Source organism: Calonectris borealis, chromosome 25 (assembly GCF_964195595.1).
Source record: "Calonectris borealis chromosome 25, bCalBor7.hap1.2, whole genome shotgun sequence".
Lineage (NCBI taxonomy): Eukaryota > Metazoa > Chordata > Aves > Procellariiformes > Procellariidae > Calonectris > Calonectris borealis.
This window is the reverse complement of record NC_134336.1, coordinates 2,892,617-2,908,485: the sequence shown is the minus strand read 5'-3', so window position 1 is coordinate 2,908,485 and position 15,869 is coordinate 2,892,617. Positions and strand designations below refer to the sequence as shown.

The window sequence follows — 15,869 nt, the reverse complement described above, 5'->3', positions numbered from 1 at the left end:
GCATCATTGTCCCTCTGATTTGGAATGCTTGGATAATGTTTGCAGCAATCAAACCTGTTCCCAAAAATATATACATCTTATTTCTGTTAACTTGTTTTAGGAGCATCTGCCTGATTTAGGAGAAGTCGTAGTAATAAACAGCTCTTGTATTAACCCTCTCTGTGTAAGGCTTTCTGCATTTCTCTCCCTAGTGCTCCTGATTAATTACAAGGGTAACAAAGATTTTTTCTTCTGTGATCTACCTGGTATTTTGGACTGATAATTTCACTGAAAAGAAAAACACTCTTCCTTCCCTAAGGACAAACTGCACCGTTGTTATTTGACAGACGAGAGGCACTCTACAAGACTCCAGTGGAGAAAAGCGATGTGGTAACCTCAGTGTAAGGGGCTGTGCAGCGTGACCTGGTACGTTGCAGCTGACTGCAGCGAAGGAAGCCCGTTTCACGTGCTTGGCCACGAAAGGGAAAGTTCCTAAATAGATTCCTTCTACAGAAAACCCAGTTGGTCCCAGAAGCTCCCGTTGAATGATTTATTAACCATTTATTATCCCTCCAGCGCTGAACAAGACAATTCAGTCATCCTTGCCTTGAAACATCCACAAAGATTTCCTTAACTCAGAACATTAAATAGGATGTCCTTGCAACGTGCCTTGTTCCACCCTGGTGCTCAGGGAATACAGTCCACGCTTTCATGTTTTTTGACATCCGTGTGTCAAAATACAGCTTCCAACTGAGCCAAAAGGGCTGCCGCTGAGCCAGAGCCCCCCCATCAGCCACGGGGGTTACCTCTGAACAGGTTCTCTTCCTCTGCTTCTCACTGCGTCTCGTTCACGAACCAGCTACACAGAGCGTGACTCCTAGGACAGTGAGCAGCATTCCTGCCACAGCCCCTATAGAAATGAAGAGTAATATGTTGAGAATGTACATAATTCAACACTAGTCAGTCAGACCTTCTCATTGCTAAATACACAATGCTCAAATGTCATGGTAAATAGGATAGCATAAGTGTGTGGATGGATACGACCCGGACCAGGCAACTTCTGAAGAGGTCTGGATGTTTGCACTGCCCGTGTACATTGCGCAAAGCACGTTTCTAAGAAAATGTTGCTGATGCTGTGTGGCTGGCTAGCGAGAACCCGGCTTAAACAACAAAAAAACACTTCAGTGTATTCCTACAGTTATTGCGCCAGGTCCTGGTGTTTTTAAGCTTTCAAGTTTCCTGCCGTTTTCTGACTTTCTGAGCAGGGTAATGTTATTGTAGGACGTAAGGGAAAGAAAGAAGGATGGGTGTTGACATTTGGGAGCTTATGTGGCATCCCTTTTCCATGGTGGGCATATTATTTAGTGCTTCTCTTACAGTTAAATATCTAGTTAGGTAAAGGCTCAGGCCTGTAAACCCTGTTAGCTTAGATAGCCAGTTCTATCTTCGAATGTACCAGCCCTGCCCACTTACAAGTCTGTTTCACTTCCTTTTCAGCTTCTGTAGCAAGAGCTACTACTTAACTAGCGTGGGTGTTTGCTGTTTTTCAGGAGACCAGAGGGTAGCCCATGCTATTAAGTCAGCAAATAGGTGCAGGAGACAAGGTGAGGAAATGTTTTAAGTGTAACTTACTTTTACCACCGATGTCCTCTCCCAGCATCCTCCCAGTCACCAGCGTGACTATCAAAGCCAGGGAGTTACAGAGTGGTACTGCCAGGGACAGATCTGAAATTGAACAGTTTTAACATAAATGGTTTAAAATGGATAATCTTGTACAAATCGTAAGACTCTTGTTTTATTTGTGATTATTACAAGACAGCTGCTTGATGTTTAGCTGAGCACTGATCCTCCCAAAATCCCGATCAATCACTCCACAAAAGCAAGAACTAACCTGCGGAGGCCAAGGTGAGGTAGAAGAGGACAGATCCACCTTGATTGAGCAGAAACGGCACCATGTACTGCAGGAAGAACACAAGCCTGTCAAGTTGCTGCTTGCAAACCCACCATGCATCCCCCTATGAGTGGGCAACAAAGGAGCCCAGACCCGCTCACCCTGTGCTGTGTTTGACAGCGGAAACGTGGCACGCTGGCGATTCCGCTGCCAGTCACAAGCTGCTCAACGTCTTAGTTCCCCAATCTGCAGAAGGCAGACTGTGCTTATTTCATGCAAAATATGAGGGTTAATGACCTGCTGTCTACAAAAGCGATCTCAGTTCTGCATGGGAAAAGCAGTGCTATAGGCAAGTAAATGAAATATTACAGAGGATAAATAATTCTGATGATAGATGGAATATTTAACAGTTTAAATAAAAGTATTGAGTCCAGAAATAAACAGGTAGGGATGATCCCAAAGGCAGTTTGACGCCCGGCTACCTTCCTGGCCCAGGAGCCCGGACAGGGTCGCACCTTGTAGTTGAGGCCCAGGAAGCGGATCTCGGCCAGCAGTTGCTGCAGGCGGCCCGGGCGCCGCACCTCCTCCAGCCCCGCCGCGCCTGTCCGCAGGAACGGCCCGGTGCTGCCCCACAGCATGGCCACCAGCACCAGCGCCGCTGCCTCTCCTACAGCACAGCTTGAGCTCAGCGGCCTGACGGTCCCAGGGGACGGGCACCGGGTCAGCCCGTTCTCATCTCCTCGCAGAGGGCCTGGCCTGGCCCACTGCCATCCCCCATCAGGGACAGCCCTCACTGCTGTCTCCCATCACGAAGGACCCCATTCCGGGCGTGCTGACGCATCCCTCTCAGGGAAAAACCCTGCAGCAAGCCCAGCCTGCTGCCGCATCCCCCTCAGGGAAGGCCCCTCACAGGGCCCGGCCTGCAGCCACATCCCCTCGAGGAAAGCACCACAGCCAGCCGAGCCCGTGGCCACCTTCCCCCCACAGGGAAGGCCCCACCGCAGGCCCAGCCTGTTTTCCCTTCAGGGAAGGCCTCACAGCAGACCCACGGCCACATCGCCCCTCGGGGGTCCTGGCCTCGGCCCTGCTCCACCCTCAGGGAAGGCCCCCCCGGGGCCCAGCCTGCCGCCACATCCCCCCTCAGGGAAGACCCCACAACGGTCCCGCCGGTGGCTATTTCCCTTCCCAAGGGGAGGCCACGTTCCCCGCTCAGGACAGACCCTTCCCCGCCCGGGAGCTGCCTCTCCCTCAGCCCCCGGAAGCTCACCCACGGGCGCCATAGCAACGGTGACGTATTTCCGTTCCACGCACCCTCTAACCCGGAAGCGATCGCGCGGCTCTCTCGCCTCAGCGCTGCCGCAATGGTGAGAGCGGGGCCGGGGCCGGGGCCAGTGACCGGTGGTCGGGCGGTGCAGGGCCTCCCGGGCCGGGGCTCCTGGGCCGCGGGGGGGTGGGGGGTGGCACCCCGCGGCCCAGGAGCTCCGGCCCGGGGGCCGCGTCCGCGTCTCGCCTGAGGCATTAAATGGCGTCTCCCCCCTCGCAGAAGCCGATCCTGCTGCAGGGCCATGAGCGCTCCATCACGCAGATCAAGTACAACCGGGAGGGAGACCTGCTTTTCACCGTGGCCAAGGATCCCGTGAGTGAATCACCCCCCGGGTGAAAACCGGCCCTCACCGCGATAATTGACCGGCTGTTCATCAGTCCCATTAAATAATCCGTCAGGTAAGAGGGGTGCTTGGTTGTTTTTTTCTCCCAGATTGTCAACGTTTGGTATTCAGTGAATGGAGAGAGGCTCGGCACCTACAACGGCCACACAGGAGCTGTCTGGTGCGTGGATGCAGACTGTATCCTTTGATCGCAGCAACCGGTTTGTCTGTCCCATATTTTTCTTTAGAATGATTCAGTTGAGGTGATTCTTCCCCACTGCTGCACTGTTTCTTCTTGAAGAGGAGCACGGGGGCAATACAGTGCGTTCAACTCTTCTGCTGTCTTTCCCTTACTCCATCTTTTGGGCGTTTTTCTTCCCGGGGTGTTGTTTGGAATAACATGTGCAGCGTGCCCCGTCTGCTGTTGTTTGTGCTTCATTGCGGTGGTGGCCCTGGGAGCTCAGGGAAGGTGTCTGAGTTGCACAAGGTCTTCCGTCTCCAGTGTGGGCAGCAGGTAGCGGAGATAAAAATGTGCAAAGGTTGTGTTAATGCAAGAGCTAGAACCTTTTTCTTTAATATTTCAAGAGGAAAGTTGTGGGGTTTGTAATGGGAGCGCTTGGACTCCGTGTCTGTCTGTACGGGAGTATTGCCGGTCCTGGAATGGAGCTTGTCCAATCTCTGTATAATACGGCTTTATAATCTTGTGTATAAATATTCTCTGGGAATTTAGACAGTAGCTTTTTGGGGCTGAGAACGCGCCGATATTCCCTAACTGGCGACCTAGGGGACACGCGACATGTGCTCACCGGCTCTGCAGATAACAGCTGTCGGCTCTGGGACTGTGAAACGGGTAAGACTCTTCTCTTCCCACGTAGTTGTGTTTGAGTCACGGCTCTGTCCTGCCGTGAAGCCTGCTAAGCTTGGAGGACGTGGTGGCAGCGTGACGCGTGCTTGTTCCCCAGTCTGAAAGAAGTCTGAATCCTAACTTGGACTGCTGAAGGGGAGGATTTGTGTATGTGCCTGATTCCTATGGAATATTTAGTCAATTTACGCGCTTTACCACCCAAGTAGTCAAAACGTGCGGTTAGTGCTTGCAGGTCACTGAACCTGCTTGTCAGCTACGCCCGATGTCTCATCCTCGCTCTGACCCTGCCGTTCAGCTGCTCGTTTTCATTAACCTCACAGTGAAAGACCCGGTGAAGTGACTGACGGTTTCTGCTCTGTCTTCAGGAAAGCAGCTCGCTCTGGTGAAGACCAGCTCAGCGGTGAGGACATGTGGCTTCGACTTTGGAGGAAACATCATCATGTTTTCCACAGACAAGCAGATGGGATATCAGTGTTTTGTGAGCTTCTTTGACCTCCGGGACCCCAGCCAGATCGGTGAGGAATCCGGGCCAGTTCCTGCACTAGGGAATAAGGGGAAGCGTTGATCGCTGGAGCCGGTGCCACTGTGTCTGTCTGTCTCCTTCCTTCCTTCCTGCAGAGAACAACGAGCCTTACATGAAAATCCCCTGCAGTGACTCTAAAATCACTAGTGCTGTGTGGGGCCCTCTGGGAGAGTTCATCATCGCAGGACATGAGAGCGGAGAGCTGAACCAGTTCAGTGCCAAGGTCAGTCTGATAAGGAACAGCATCTCCCCGGGGCAGCAGTGCCTGGGGGAGGATATCGCAGCGTTCCTGTTGTGATCATGGGACAGAATATGAGCTTTTTGGCTCAAACCAGCAGCCTCATGGAAGGATAGTTAAAATATGCGGCTCCCTTGAGCAAGGCTGATGTACCAAGGTCTGCCCCGCTGCTGACAGCGACATCTCCTAAACTGTTTTTAATGGGGAAGTTGCGCGTACGCTCGCTTCACTTGCTGGCACGCTGAAACTGCCTTCTTTACCCTCCAGTCAGGGGAGCAGCTTTCAAACATCAAGGAGCACACCAAGCAAATCAACGATATTCAGACCTCCAGAGACATGACCATGTTCATCACTGCCTCCAAGGACAACACAGCCAAGGTGAGGCCTCCCGTCAGGAATGCAGTGGACTGTTGATATTTGCTTGCAGGACCTCTGCTCAGAGCCGTGGCTGTCGCAGGGGTTCGCTCCTTAGACATTTGAGTAAGCGGAAAGTCAAAGCTTAGAGGGAAAGTTCAGTGACAAAGGGGAGGTGCCACCACATTAAATTAATGGCCAGGCATTGAAAACAACATTGCCAAAATATATCTTCAGCTTGCTACCTCTGGAAGGTGATAGCGGTGAGAGTTACCTTAGGTCGGTATTTTGGGATTTTGGAGAAATAGTTTTGGGATTTGGGTGCCCATGAGTGACTATAGAGCTAACATCTGCCCAGGTGAGGACTAGCAGCCAGGTTTGTGTGGCTTAATTGGGCTGCCAGCCTTTTTGCAGAATAACACTCTCCCTTTTACCTTCTAGCTATTCGATTGCACAACACTTGGACATTTGAAGACGTTCCGGACGGAGCGACCGGTGAACTCCGCCGCGCTGTCCCCCATTTTTGATCACGTAAGAATGAGCTCGTTCATTGTAACGGTCTTACTGTGACTCCTGCGTTGTCCCAGGTAGCTGGAAGGCAGAGTGTTGCCAGTCCAGCTGAAAAACATGACTGTAGGATGGGTCTGGGGAACTTTACTGCAGTCTGGTGCAGGGAACAAGGCTTTGTGTCCTCTGATCTTCAAACGAGTGCGTCTGGGAGGCGGGAAATTCTCTGGGGCTGGAGTCAGGCCTGCTCATGAGTCTGTGGGATCTGCTGCCTTAGTAGGAGCCTTCCCCAAGGCTCGGCTCTTTCCTCTCCTGGCTGCCGCTGAGCGTGTGGTGTAAGCAGGGCTGAAGTGTTGTGGCTTCTCTCTTTTGCAGGTCGTGCTTGGTGGCGGGCAGGAGGCCATGGATGTGACCACGACCTCCACCAGGATTGGCAAATTTGAGGCGAGGTTGGTCTTTTTCCTCTGGCGGGGCTGAGTCCTCACCTGGAGGAGTCCTGACAGTGCAGGAGTGCTCGTCCCAGAGCATCTTGCTCCTGGCAGTGTTGGAGGAGTCATTAAACTTGCAGAGCTTTTTTGAGGAAACCCTGATTGTGTCCCTAACCAGGCTCCCGACTTCTTGTGATAATTTAAATCTTCTTCCTTCTCCCAGGTTCTTCCACTTGGCTTTTGAAGAAGAGTTTGGCAGAGTGAAGGGTCACTTCGGTCCGATAAATAGTGTTGCTTTTCACCCCGACGGGAAGAGGTGAGGATCTCTGTGGGCCTCGCAGCTGCCCCAGTCAAGCCTAGCCCACCCCAGGTTGGGATATGGCTGGGCTCACAGGAGCTCTGCCGTGGGAATGGAGCCAGCACCTTCCTTAACTCTCCTACTCCAGCCCTGCTGCCTCCTCCCAGGCTGCCTAGGGGGTTCACTTATGCCCTATTGCACATTTTGGCTGCGTCACTGGTATTTTTTCTGTCCTGCAGCTCCTTTATAAGTTTTTAGAAGGGACAACAGACTCCAATACTGGTTTTAACCTAGACATGTGAGCTCCTGACAACATCCGTGACTTTATCTTGTTTTTCTTCCCGTATAGTTACAGCAGCGGCGGTGAGGATGGCTACGTTCGCATCCATTACTTCGATCCCCAGTACTTTGAGTTTGAATTTGAAGCTTAAAGGAGGTGTTGTAAGGCCTGAAGTTAGTCTGCTCCACAGGAGGCAGCGGGAAGCAGTTAGCAGCAAACTCGGGGGCTGTGTGAAGGTGGGGAACTAGAAACCCAACCGGCTCAAAAGGGCAGGACTGGCTTTCACAGGAGGTAGAGTGAAGGCGAGGAAGGGCGTTGGGCTGGCTGCCTGCTAGCTTCCTGCCCTGCTGGGCATATTTATACATCGGGGGAGAAAAAATAATCATCAGGAAATAAATAGAAATCTTTTATAAACACAAAGAAAAGCACCTCTGTGGTTGGTTTTTTCGGTCTGGAACAAAATTAACCTGAGCGCTTTGCTTTCCCGGCTCTGTTGGCGGTGCCTCGCTCCTCACCCATGGGCAGACAGCAGTGCTTTACTCCTGGGGCCTCTGTCCGCCCCAGGTTAACTCTTTCCCGGGGAGGATCTGCAGCTGCAGTTCAGGTCCGGCCCTGAAGTGTCAACAGGCTGGAAGCAGCCAGGCATTGTTTTCCAGATGACACACACGCACCCAGTTCTGGTGCTTTGTTTATTTGCTGGACTGACCCTGAGCCAACTTTCCTCATGGAACAGTTATTTCCTGCACTAGTAACGCTTGTGTTGCAAATCCTCGTCCTTCCAGCCCTCTCGCCCCGTGTCTGTCTGTCTGGAGGGGTGGTTTGTACCTCTTTCCTTCCTCGAAACTGGGTTCAAGGGCAGATTTCCCGACCCGGCTCCCAGCTCGGAGCGATTGACGCAACACTTAAACTGCAGCCAGCGTGCCCTTTGTGGAGAGGGTGTTGCGGGTTTAGTGTGTTCTGCCGCTTAGTTTTTGCTGTGCCGACCGGGCAGGGGCTGCGAGCCAGGCACACCGCAGCGGTAGCTGCCGGAGGCCGATGCTGCTGGGCGCATCGACCTCCCGCTGCCTCCTGCCCTTCGGCTCCGCTGGCGGTCCAGGAACGAGCGCTGCTGAAATCCTGCTGGGGAAGAGAGCGGGAAGGAGCCCCGCTTGCGGGGGAGCGGGGCTGCTCCTGCCCCTACACGTAAGAGCGGAAAAGCAGGCGCGGGCTGCGAGAGAGAGCACTTTACTGAAACAAGCTCAGTCTGCGCAGCGCGGAGGCTGCGAAAAGGAGTCTGTCCCCCCCTCCCAGAGCTGTCCTCCGGGCTCCGCGGGGCCTGTGTCCTGCACGGCGCTTCCCACGGAAAGCTGCAGTGTCACCTTGGCCCGGCAAAAATCGTCCACGCTGCCGTTCATCTTTCGTTCTCTGTCCGGGCAGCGGGGTCGGAGAGGGACCGGCTCAGCCTGTTCCCCGTGCTGTCCTTGACGGGGGGGTCGTTGTCCTCTACTAACCGCTGGGTCTCTGCCCAGGCCTCGTCCAGGTACTGGGATGAACGGACCCATCGGAAGAATAAACCTAGGAGAGAAGGGGCTGTGTGTTACTTCAGCCGTGCCGTAGCCCTGTCGAGAGAGGGAAAAGCAGAGCAGCTTTCCCTCACCCCGCCCAGCCGGGAGCTGAAGATGGGTTTTGAGAGTGCTGGACCCAGCTTACCCTGCCAGAGCTGGATGCTCTGGGGCTCGACGGAGGGCCAGATGACCAGGGCGTTGTGCGAGTAGAGAGGGTTCAGGTACTTCTTCTTCTCCCCAGGCTGGTTCAGCCAGGCCCAGAGGGAGTGCGTGCTCTCCCTCACTTTACACAGGCACCTACGGGAGAGTGGAGACGCGTTTCAGTCCCTGCCGGGGGTCGTGGGGCCAAGTTTGAGCCAAGCTGTGCCCGGGAGGGCTTCGCTCTGCTCTATCCGGCAGCATAAAGGCAGGGTCAGCCCCTGCCCTGCCCGCAGCCGGGTCTGCCCCGAGGGCACAGTGGTGGCCGCGGCATTGCTCCCCCACCTCCCGCCCCACTCGCCTCTCCTTCTCGTTGTTGCAGAGGAAGGTGCCGTAGGCGGAGGCGTAGGCGTTGTCGAAGAGGGTGAGGAGGAGGCACTCGCCGAACTCCAGGGAGAAGGGGAACTGGCGGCTCAGCTGCCACACGCAGTCGAGGAAGAGGAGGAAAAGCGGCGCCTCCTGCTTCAGCCGGGCGTGGGAGTAGGCAGAGCGGGCACAGCGGAGGTGGAAGGGATGGCCGGCCTGCGGGACCCCCCAAGGGGGAATAACAGGGGTGAAGGGGAGCTGGGGGTGCCCAGCTGGGCTCGGGTCCTCAGCCCCCTCGGGACCGCCAGTCTCACCTCGATCCACTCCCGCTCCAGCAGCCCCTGGAAGCCCTCCAGCGTGCGGCAGGACGGGTCCAGGATCACCTGGGCCAGCGCCGTCACCAGCAGCGTCGTGTCCGTCCCCTCCGCCCCGTGCACCAGCACGCTGGCCTCCTCCCTGCGGGCAAGCGCGGGCGGTCGGGGCTTTGCCAGCGAGCCCGGGATGATGCCCGAGGTTTGTGCCACACTGAGAACGTTGCAAGGGGGAAAGCAGGAGCCGTGGGGCAGCAGCCCCCCCTTACCTGTCCATGCACTGTGCGGCCAGGCAGGCCGTGCTCAGGGCCGCCTTGACGTGGCTCAGCCAGCGGCAGCTCTCCAGCCGGCTCAGCCACCGGTCCATGTTGATGGAGGTGTCGTTGCAGGCTTCCACCAGCTTAATGAAGCTCTCCTGCAGCGGGCGGCCTCTGGGAGGGAAGAAAGCGATGTCAGGGGCTTGGCAAGTCTTTTTTTGGGGGCTGGAGTCCCCATGCCATTGGCAGGGCAGTGTGATCACCCATGTCATGAGCGCGCCAGGCCTCAGCACAGCCCCTCACCTCTCCAGGGGCCGGTGCAGCCTCCTCCACTGCGGGTAGGAGGACTTGGGCTCTGTGCCTCCCCCCGTCATCCGAGCCTGCTTTGCCGCCTGGGCTGACCGCGTGTCGATGATAAAGCCCCGTTCCCCCTCATCCAGGATCGTCCCCAGCAGCATCTCATCCTCGCGGCAGCGCTTTCGGTTGGGGCCCGTCAGTGGCTGGCTGCTGCGGAGCATCGCCTGCGGGGTGAGGGACGGCGGGCAGCGAGAGCCGGGGGACACCGGGGTCCCCATAGGATGGGGGGCTTTGAGCCGCCTTCGCCCGAGGGCTGGCAGTAGCGGGAGAGGGGATGAGGGGCAGGACGGGGAGATGGACTCACAGTGCCGTTCTTGCGGTGGTAATAGCTGAGGACGGGGAATCGCCCGCCCTGCCGGAAACGGGCAGCCTTCCGCAAGTTGTCATCGTCCACCGCCGCCGGCACGATGACGGTGGGAGGGTACGTGGGGCAGGTGGTGAAATCCCGGTTCACGTCACTCAGCCGCCACTGGCTCGTCTGGGGAAGACATGGGGTGGGGGGCTGCCCTGGGTGCCTCCCTGGCAGCCCCGGCAGTGTGAGCCCCAGCGGGCGGCCCGGCATGGGTGGGGGGAGTCGCTTCCCAGCCCCGGCAGGTCTCTCCCCTCCAGGCTCACCTGCGAGGAGATCTGCTGGAAGTACTGCTCCAGGGGGAAAAGGTGCCATCCTTCCTCAATCTTCAGGTCCTGGGGTCTGTAGAAGAACGGGTACATCATCATCACGGAGTCCACCGAGGAGAGGGCCTGGAGTGGGAGCAAAGGTGGAGCTGGTCATGGGTGGGGAGCATGGAGATGGCTGAGAATGCCCCCACCGTGTCCCCAGGGCAGCCTCTGCAAACCCCATCCCTGTTCCCCGCTCCCGGCCGTGTCCCAGCTCCAAGCGAGGGCTGGGCAGGCAGGTGCTGGCACCACCAGCCCCGCGGGCACCCTGTGCCAACACGGGCCGGGAGCTGAGTATTTACCCACGTTAATGACAGACCGAGAGCAAACACTGCAGGCGGCCGCTTTCTCCTGCCAACCCTTTGCACCCCGGCGCGGCCCGGGCCGGGCTCTCCGGGAGCTCACCTCGATGGAGCTGGCGATGTTGAGACACTCCTCCATGCCCGGGATCTCCAGCTGCAACACCTTCAGGTCTTTGCACCGGAGTGTGATGGTGCCGGAGGAGCCGGCGAGCCTGGGGGAGGCAGGAGGGGGGTCAGGGCTGGCTGTAGGTCCGTGCGCGCAGACAGACAGGCAGACAGGCAGACAGACACGCGACAGCGCCGAGCTGCCCTCTCCCCCTGGGAGAGCCGAGTGGGACGAATCGGGAGGGCTGTGCTGGCGTGGGTGCCGAATCGCTGGCTCTCATCCGGCACCGGTGGCACTGTCTGAAGCCAGGATTTCCACCATCTCCCCTGCCCTGCCCAGGGCCCGGCGGGTGCCACGGTGGTTAGCACAAAGCCGGGCGGGTTAGCAGAGCCGAGAGAGTGTTAAAAGCCAAACCTGGTGTCTCGCGGGGAGCCGTTAGTCCAGGGGGGCTGGTACCAGCCTAAATTCTGCACTCTGAGGCACAGAGGAGAAAAGGAGGTCAATGCCCGGTGCCATGAGCATCCCGGGGTGGGCCGTGGGGAAGAGGAGGGATAAGGCTCGGCAGGCAGCACCGTGGGGTGGCCGTGCTCTGCCATGGGCGCTGGGAGAGCAGCAGGGAATCTCCTCCAGCTAAGGCAGGGGTGACACCGCTAGAAGGGAGCGTGGGGCCGGCCACAGGGAGAGACCCACCTCTTCTCCACGGCATCCACGTTGCGGATGAGCAGCCAGAGCTCCACGGTGCCGGGCTGGGCGTCCCCCCCGGGGCAGGAGGAGAGGAGCAGGTGGTGGCTGGTGATGCACAGGGTGCCCTTCACCGCCGGCAGCCCCGCGCACGACAGCAGCACGCTCTCCACCGTCGCCGTCTTGATCAGCTCGGAGAACTCCATGGCGGTGCCGGCGGCTGCCGAGCCCCGGCGTAGCCTGCCTCTGCCGGGCACAGGGACCTGCCGCCGGCGGCTGCCGCAGGGCTGGAGGGAGAAAAGGGAAATCCTGCAGCGGCACGGCCCAGCCTGGAAACCCCCTCTTCCCTCTGCGTCACGCTGCGCCCTATAGCCTCACCCCCCTCTTCGTGTTTACGCTGTCACCTATAGCATATAGAGCTTCCTCGCTGCAAAATGCAGGGCAGCGTGACTTACTTCCTTCCCTGGCAATGCTGTCATTGCAGATGGGGAAACTGAGGCACAGGGCAGAGGGGCTGAGCTGGCTCTGGGCTCCCTGGCAGTGCCAAGACCCCGAGCCGGGGACCTCGTGCCCAGTGCTGGCTGCGCTGCAGGGGGGGAATTTTTGGTGGCTGGTGAAAATGCAACCGCTGCCTTGCAGGGAGCAGCTCTGGGTCCTTTCCTGCCTGCGGTGGGGCCTGTCGCGCTGGGGCTGTACGGTGCTGCATCGGCCGCTGCCAGACCCCCGGCACCAGCCTGACCCCGGCTCCTATGGGCTCTGCCTGCACCCACAGCCACCCCCGGGCCCGGGGATGGAGCTGAAGCTGCTGCCAAGCGCCCTGGGTGAGGAGGAGGAAGGTGAGCGGCTGGCAGCTCTGCCTGCCCCAGCCACCCCTGTGCTTACCTGCTTGGGCTCAGCGGCAGGCGGGGACCTCAGAGTGCAAGTGGGGATCTCGGGGTGCAGGTGGAAGACTGTGGGGTGCAAGCAGAGGACCTCAGGGTGCAAACAGGGAGCTGTTGGGCATAAGCAGGGGACGCCAGCCTGCAAGCAGAGATCTTGGGGTGCAAGCAGGGATCTCAGGGTGCAAGCAGGGGACCTTGGGGTGCACGCAAGGATCTCAGGGTGCAAGCAGGAGACTGTGGGGTGCAAGCAGGGAGCTTGGGGTGCAATTAGAGTACCTCAGGGTGCAAACAGGGAACTGTTGGGCATAAGCAGGGGACGTCAGCGTGCAAGCAGAGATCTTGGGGTGCAAGCAGGGGACCTCGGGGTGCAAGCAGGGAGGCGGGCGATGCCCCGCACAGCCCTGCCGTGCCGGCGGGGACGGCAGCTCGGCTCAGGGCTCCGCGCCCGGCGGATGTCGGGTTTAAGGTGGCCCGGCCCCGGGGCGGCTCCGCCGGCGGGCAGCGGCTGCCGGGGCCGCCGGGAGGGACGCTCCGCTCCTCAGGTCGGGCGTCCCGGGGGGGCATCGCGTGGGATGCGAGAGCGAGAGGACACGCGAGGGGACACGGGGGCTCGCAGCGCAGCACGGGCGCTGCACGCAGGGTCTTTGGGGAGGACTCCGGGGGGGAGCTGGAGGGGTCGGGGGGGCCGTCCCCGGGGCAGGCGGTGCCCGTGGGGCGCAGGCGAAACCCGTAACCCACCGCCGCGGCTCCCGGACCCTTGCACCGCCGGGGAGGGGGGACGGTGACCGGATCCTGACCCGGTTCCACCTTAACGGCCCGGCCGGGATGCGGGACCCCAGCTGCCCCCCGGCTCCTCGCCCCGTCCCCCCCCCCGCAGCCCCCGCCGCTTTCTTTTTCCTTCCTTGGGCTTTTTTTGGGTCCCCCCCCCCGCTCCCCGGGCCCCGGCCGGGTGCGGGAGGGCGGCGGCGCCCGGGGATAAATCATCCCCGCTCCTCCTTGCCCGTCCGTCCCGGGGAAGGCTTCCTCCTCCCGGGGAACAGGGAGTCTCCTCCCAGCTGGAGACAATAATGCTAAAAAAGAAAAGAAAAGGAAAAAAAAAAACCCAAAACTCCAAACCGCCGCGGAACAAAACCAAAACACCCCTCCTTCGCGCTCCTCTGGATAAGGAAAGTTCCCGCCCGTTAGAATTGACCTCGGCGTCCCCAACCTTTATTGTTCTGGGGGTGAATAAATAGCCGTGACTCGGGTGCAGCTGGGGGCAGTGGGTGGGTGTCCGTGGTCAGGGTGCTCCTTGCCTTGGGGGTGCAGTGGGGTGGAGGCTCTGCTTCTACGGAGACTTTGAGGGGGAAGAGGTCACCCAAGGGTTTTGGGGGGCTCCGGTGTGTGCCACCATGCCCTTCGGCCACCTGAAGTTCAAGGAGCTGGGCGAAGAGGAGCCCACCTGGGAGGAGGAGAGCCTGGACAGCGTGAAGGCGCTGACGGCCAAGCTGAAGCTGCAGACGCGGAGACCCTCGTACCTGGAGTGGGAAGCCCGGGTGCGGGGGCAGCCCTGGCATAGCCGGACCCCCGGGGGGGCGCGGGGGGTAGAGCAGGGCCCTGGGCACCCTGAGGATGAGTGGGACGGTGGCATCTGTGGCTTTGCCACCATGGAATCGGCTCTGGAGTGGCTCAGGACGGAGCTGGTGAGTAGCTGCCGGTGGAATGGGGGGCATGAGGGGTGGGCAAGGGCTGAGCCCCAAGGCAGGGATGGGGCCATGGGGCTCCTCGGTGCAGAGGGAGCGCTTGCAGCCCCACCTCACGCAGCAGCAATGGCATGTGCCGGGGCCAGGGCGCTTCAGCCGCAGCGCAGTGCTTTGCTCCTTTGCCCAGCACGGCCGGTGTACGTGGTTTTTTGCAAGGCGCGTGTGGCTCTGTGGTGCTGCAGCTCTGCCTGTGTCCCCTGCACAGCGCCGGGGCTCCCAGCTCTGTCAGGGTCTGCACTTGTCACCCCCTCCTGCCTGCCCCGCTGGTGGCACGGCTGCAGTGGCTTTCATGGGGTGGCACAGGCAGCAACAGCCATGTGGGTGCAAACCCGGGGGCATCTGAGCTGACCCCAGCACAGCCCCTGTGCCGACCCTGGGACTGTGTGCGTGGGCTCTGTGCTGATCCCAGTGGGTTTGTGCCCTGGCCAAGCCCCAGCATCCCCCCTGCGTGGGCAGCTGACCCCGCGGCCGGTCCTGCTCCAGCCCTGATGCTCGTCTCCCCCGTGCAGCGAGAGATGCAGGCTGCGGATCAGCGCCTGGCGCAGCAGCTGATGCGCCTGCGGGCGCAGCTGCACCGGCTGAAGGTGGAGCAGGCCTGCCACCAGCACAAGGAGATGCTGGACGATGCTACCTTTGGCCTCGAGGGATGCGAGGAAGACTCGGATCTGCTCTGCAACATCCCGCCCAAGGCCGCCTTCCTGCTCTCCATGCCGCTCAAGCACATCGGCGTCACCCGCATGAACATCAACTCCCGACGATTCTCCCTCTGCTGAGCGCAGCAGGACCCCACGGATCGCTCGGCTCCGAGCCCGGATGGGAGCCTCGCGGGCACCCATGGGTGCATCGGGACCTGGTAGAGTTTGCGGATTCCTCCCAAAGTGCCTCAGGGACTGTGGAGCTGCTGAGGGCTGAGCTCCCTTGGGGCAGGCGGTGCTGAGCCGTGGTGCAATGCTGTGCCACGGTGGTATGGGAATGCCACCGTCCTCATTGGGCACAGGGCGTTTTGGGGCACCCAGTGCCCTGTCCTTAAGGGTGGTGGGGTCAACCATAGTGGAAAACATGGGGAGCAGCCCTTTGAGGAGGAATAAAAGGAGGTGAAGGTGAGAGCTGATGGTTTTTCCTTTTGTCGCATGCACCCAGGCACCTGCCTGCGCCTCCAGATGTGGCTCCCGGCCCTTCGCTGGGGGGGACAGGGGGGTGGCAAGAGGGACCACGCTGCCATCGCCCCTTCCCTGGCCGCTCCCCGGGGCTGTGGCTCACGGGGTGGGTGGCTTCTCACCGGTTTCTGCTGCAGGACGGTGCCGTGCCGGGGAGACGGTGTCTCTGCTTCGGGGACCTCGTTGCCAGGCTCTCCCCGGGCGCCCTGGCAGCGGGTGGGTGCTCGGGCTGTGCCGTTGCAGGAAACACTCGTCACCAAACCGGCTGCGAATGGAGGGGTTGTTTTTGAGGCTTAAGGCCGGGAGGCGCCGGGGGCCGTGCTCAGGGTTCGGCAGCCCCCGTGCCCCCGTCCTGCCCCAT

The 15,869-nt window shown here is 59.5% G+C and overlaps 4 protein-coding genes across 4 annotated transcripts; 2 read left to right on the top strand and 2 right to left on the bottom strand.

The window, feature by feature from the left end:
• Nucleotides 1–515: 515 nt before the first annotated feature.
• TMEM234 (transmembrane protein 234) lies at nucleotides 516–3,169 on the bottom strand. Its single transcript, XM_075173246.1, has 5 exons — nucleotides 3,138–3,169; nucleotides 2,386–2,537; nucleotides 1,871–1,937; nucleotides 1,612–1,704; nucleotides 516–889 (listed from the first exon to the last, which is right to left on the bottom strand). Exons 1-5 carry the CDS (start codon nucleotides 3,148–3,150, stop codon nucleotides 828–830), a joined length of 387 nt encoding a protein of 128 aa, XP_075029347.1. The 5' UTR covers nucleotides 3,151–3,169; the 3' UTR covers nucleotides 516–827.
• Nucleotides 3,152–7,434, top strand: EIF3I (eukaryotic translation initiation factor 3 subunit I). The gene is made up of 11 exons (XM_075173238.1): nucleotides 3,152–3,234; nucleotides 3,414–3,506; nucleotides 3,627–3,714; nucleotides 4,301–4,366; nucleotides 4,747–4,896; nucleotides 5,000–5,127; nucleotides 5,410–5,520; nucleotides 5,938–6,027; nucleotides 6,379–6,452; nucleotides 6,655–6,747; nucleotides 7,079–7,434. Exons 1-11 carry the CDS (start codon nucleotides 3,232–3,234, stop codon nucleotides 7,158–7,160), a joined length of 978 nt encoding a protein of 325 aa, XP_075029339.1. The 5' UTR covers nucleotides 3,152–3,231; the 3' UTR covers nucleotides 7,161–7,434.
• On the bottom strand, nucleotides 7,405–12,746 carry LOC142092789 (myotubularin-related protein 9-like). The gene is made up of 12 exons (XM_075173232.1): nucleotides 12,611–12,746; nucleotides 11,738–12,015; nucleotides 11,462–11,521; nucleotides 11,045–11,153; nucleotides 10,598–10,723; nucleotides 10,287–10,460; nucleotides 9,929–10,146; nucleotides 9,638–9,799; nucleotides 9,372–9,513; nucleotides 9,053–9,273; nucleotides 8,699–8,850; nucleotides 7,405–8,563 (listed from the first exon to the last, which is right to left on the bottom strand). Exons 2-12 carry the CDS (start codon nucleotides 11,932–11,934, stop codon nucleotides 8,400–8,402), a joined length of 1,725 nt encoding a protein of 574 aa, XP_075029333.1. The 5' UTR covers nucleotides 11,935–12,015; nucleotides 12,611–12,746; the 3' UTR covers nucleotides 7,405–8,399.
• Nucleotides 12,747–13,869: 1,123 nt separating this feature from the next.
• On the top strand, nucleotides 13,870–15,456 carry FAM167B (family with sequence similarity 167 member B). Its single transcript, XM_075173243.1, has 2 exons — nucleotides 13,870–14,291; nucleotides 14,861–15,456. The coding sequence occupies exons 1-2, from the start codon at nucleotides 14,001–14,003 to the stop codon at nucleotides 15,122–15,124; spliced, it is 555 nt and encodes a 184-aa protein (XP_075029344.1). The 5' UTR covers nucleotides 13,870–14,000; the 3' UTR covers nucleotides 15,125–15,456.
• The last annotated feature ends 413 nt before the right edge of the window (nucleotides 15,457–15,869 follow it).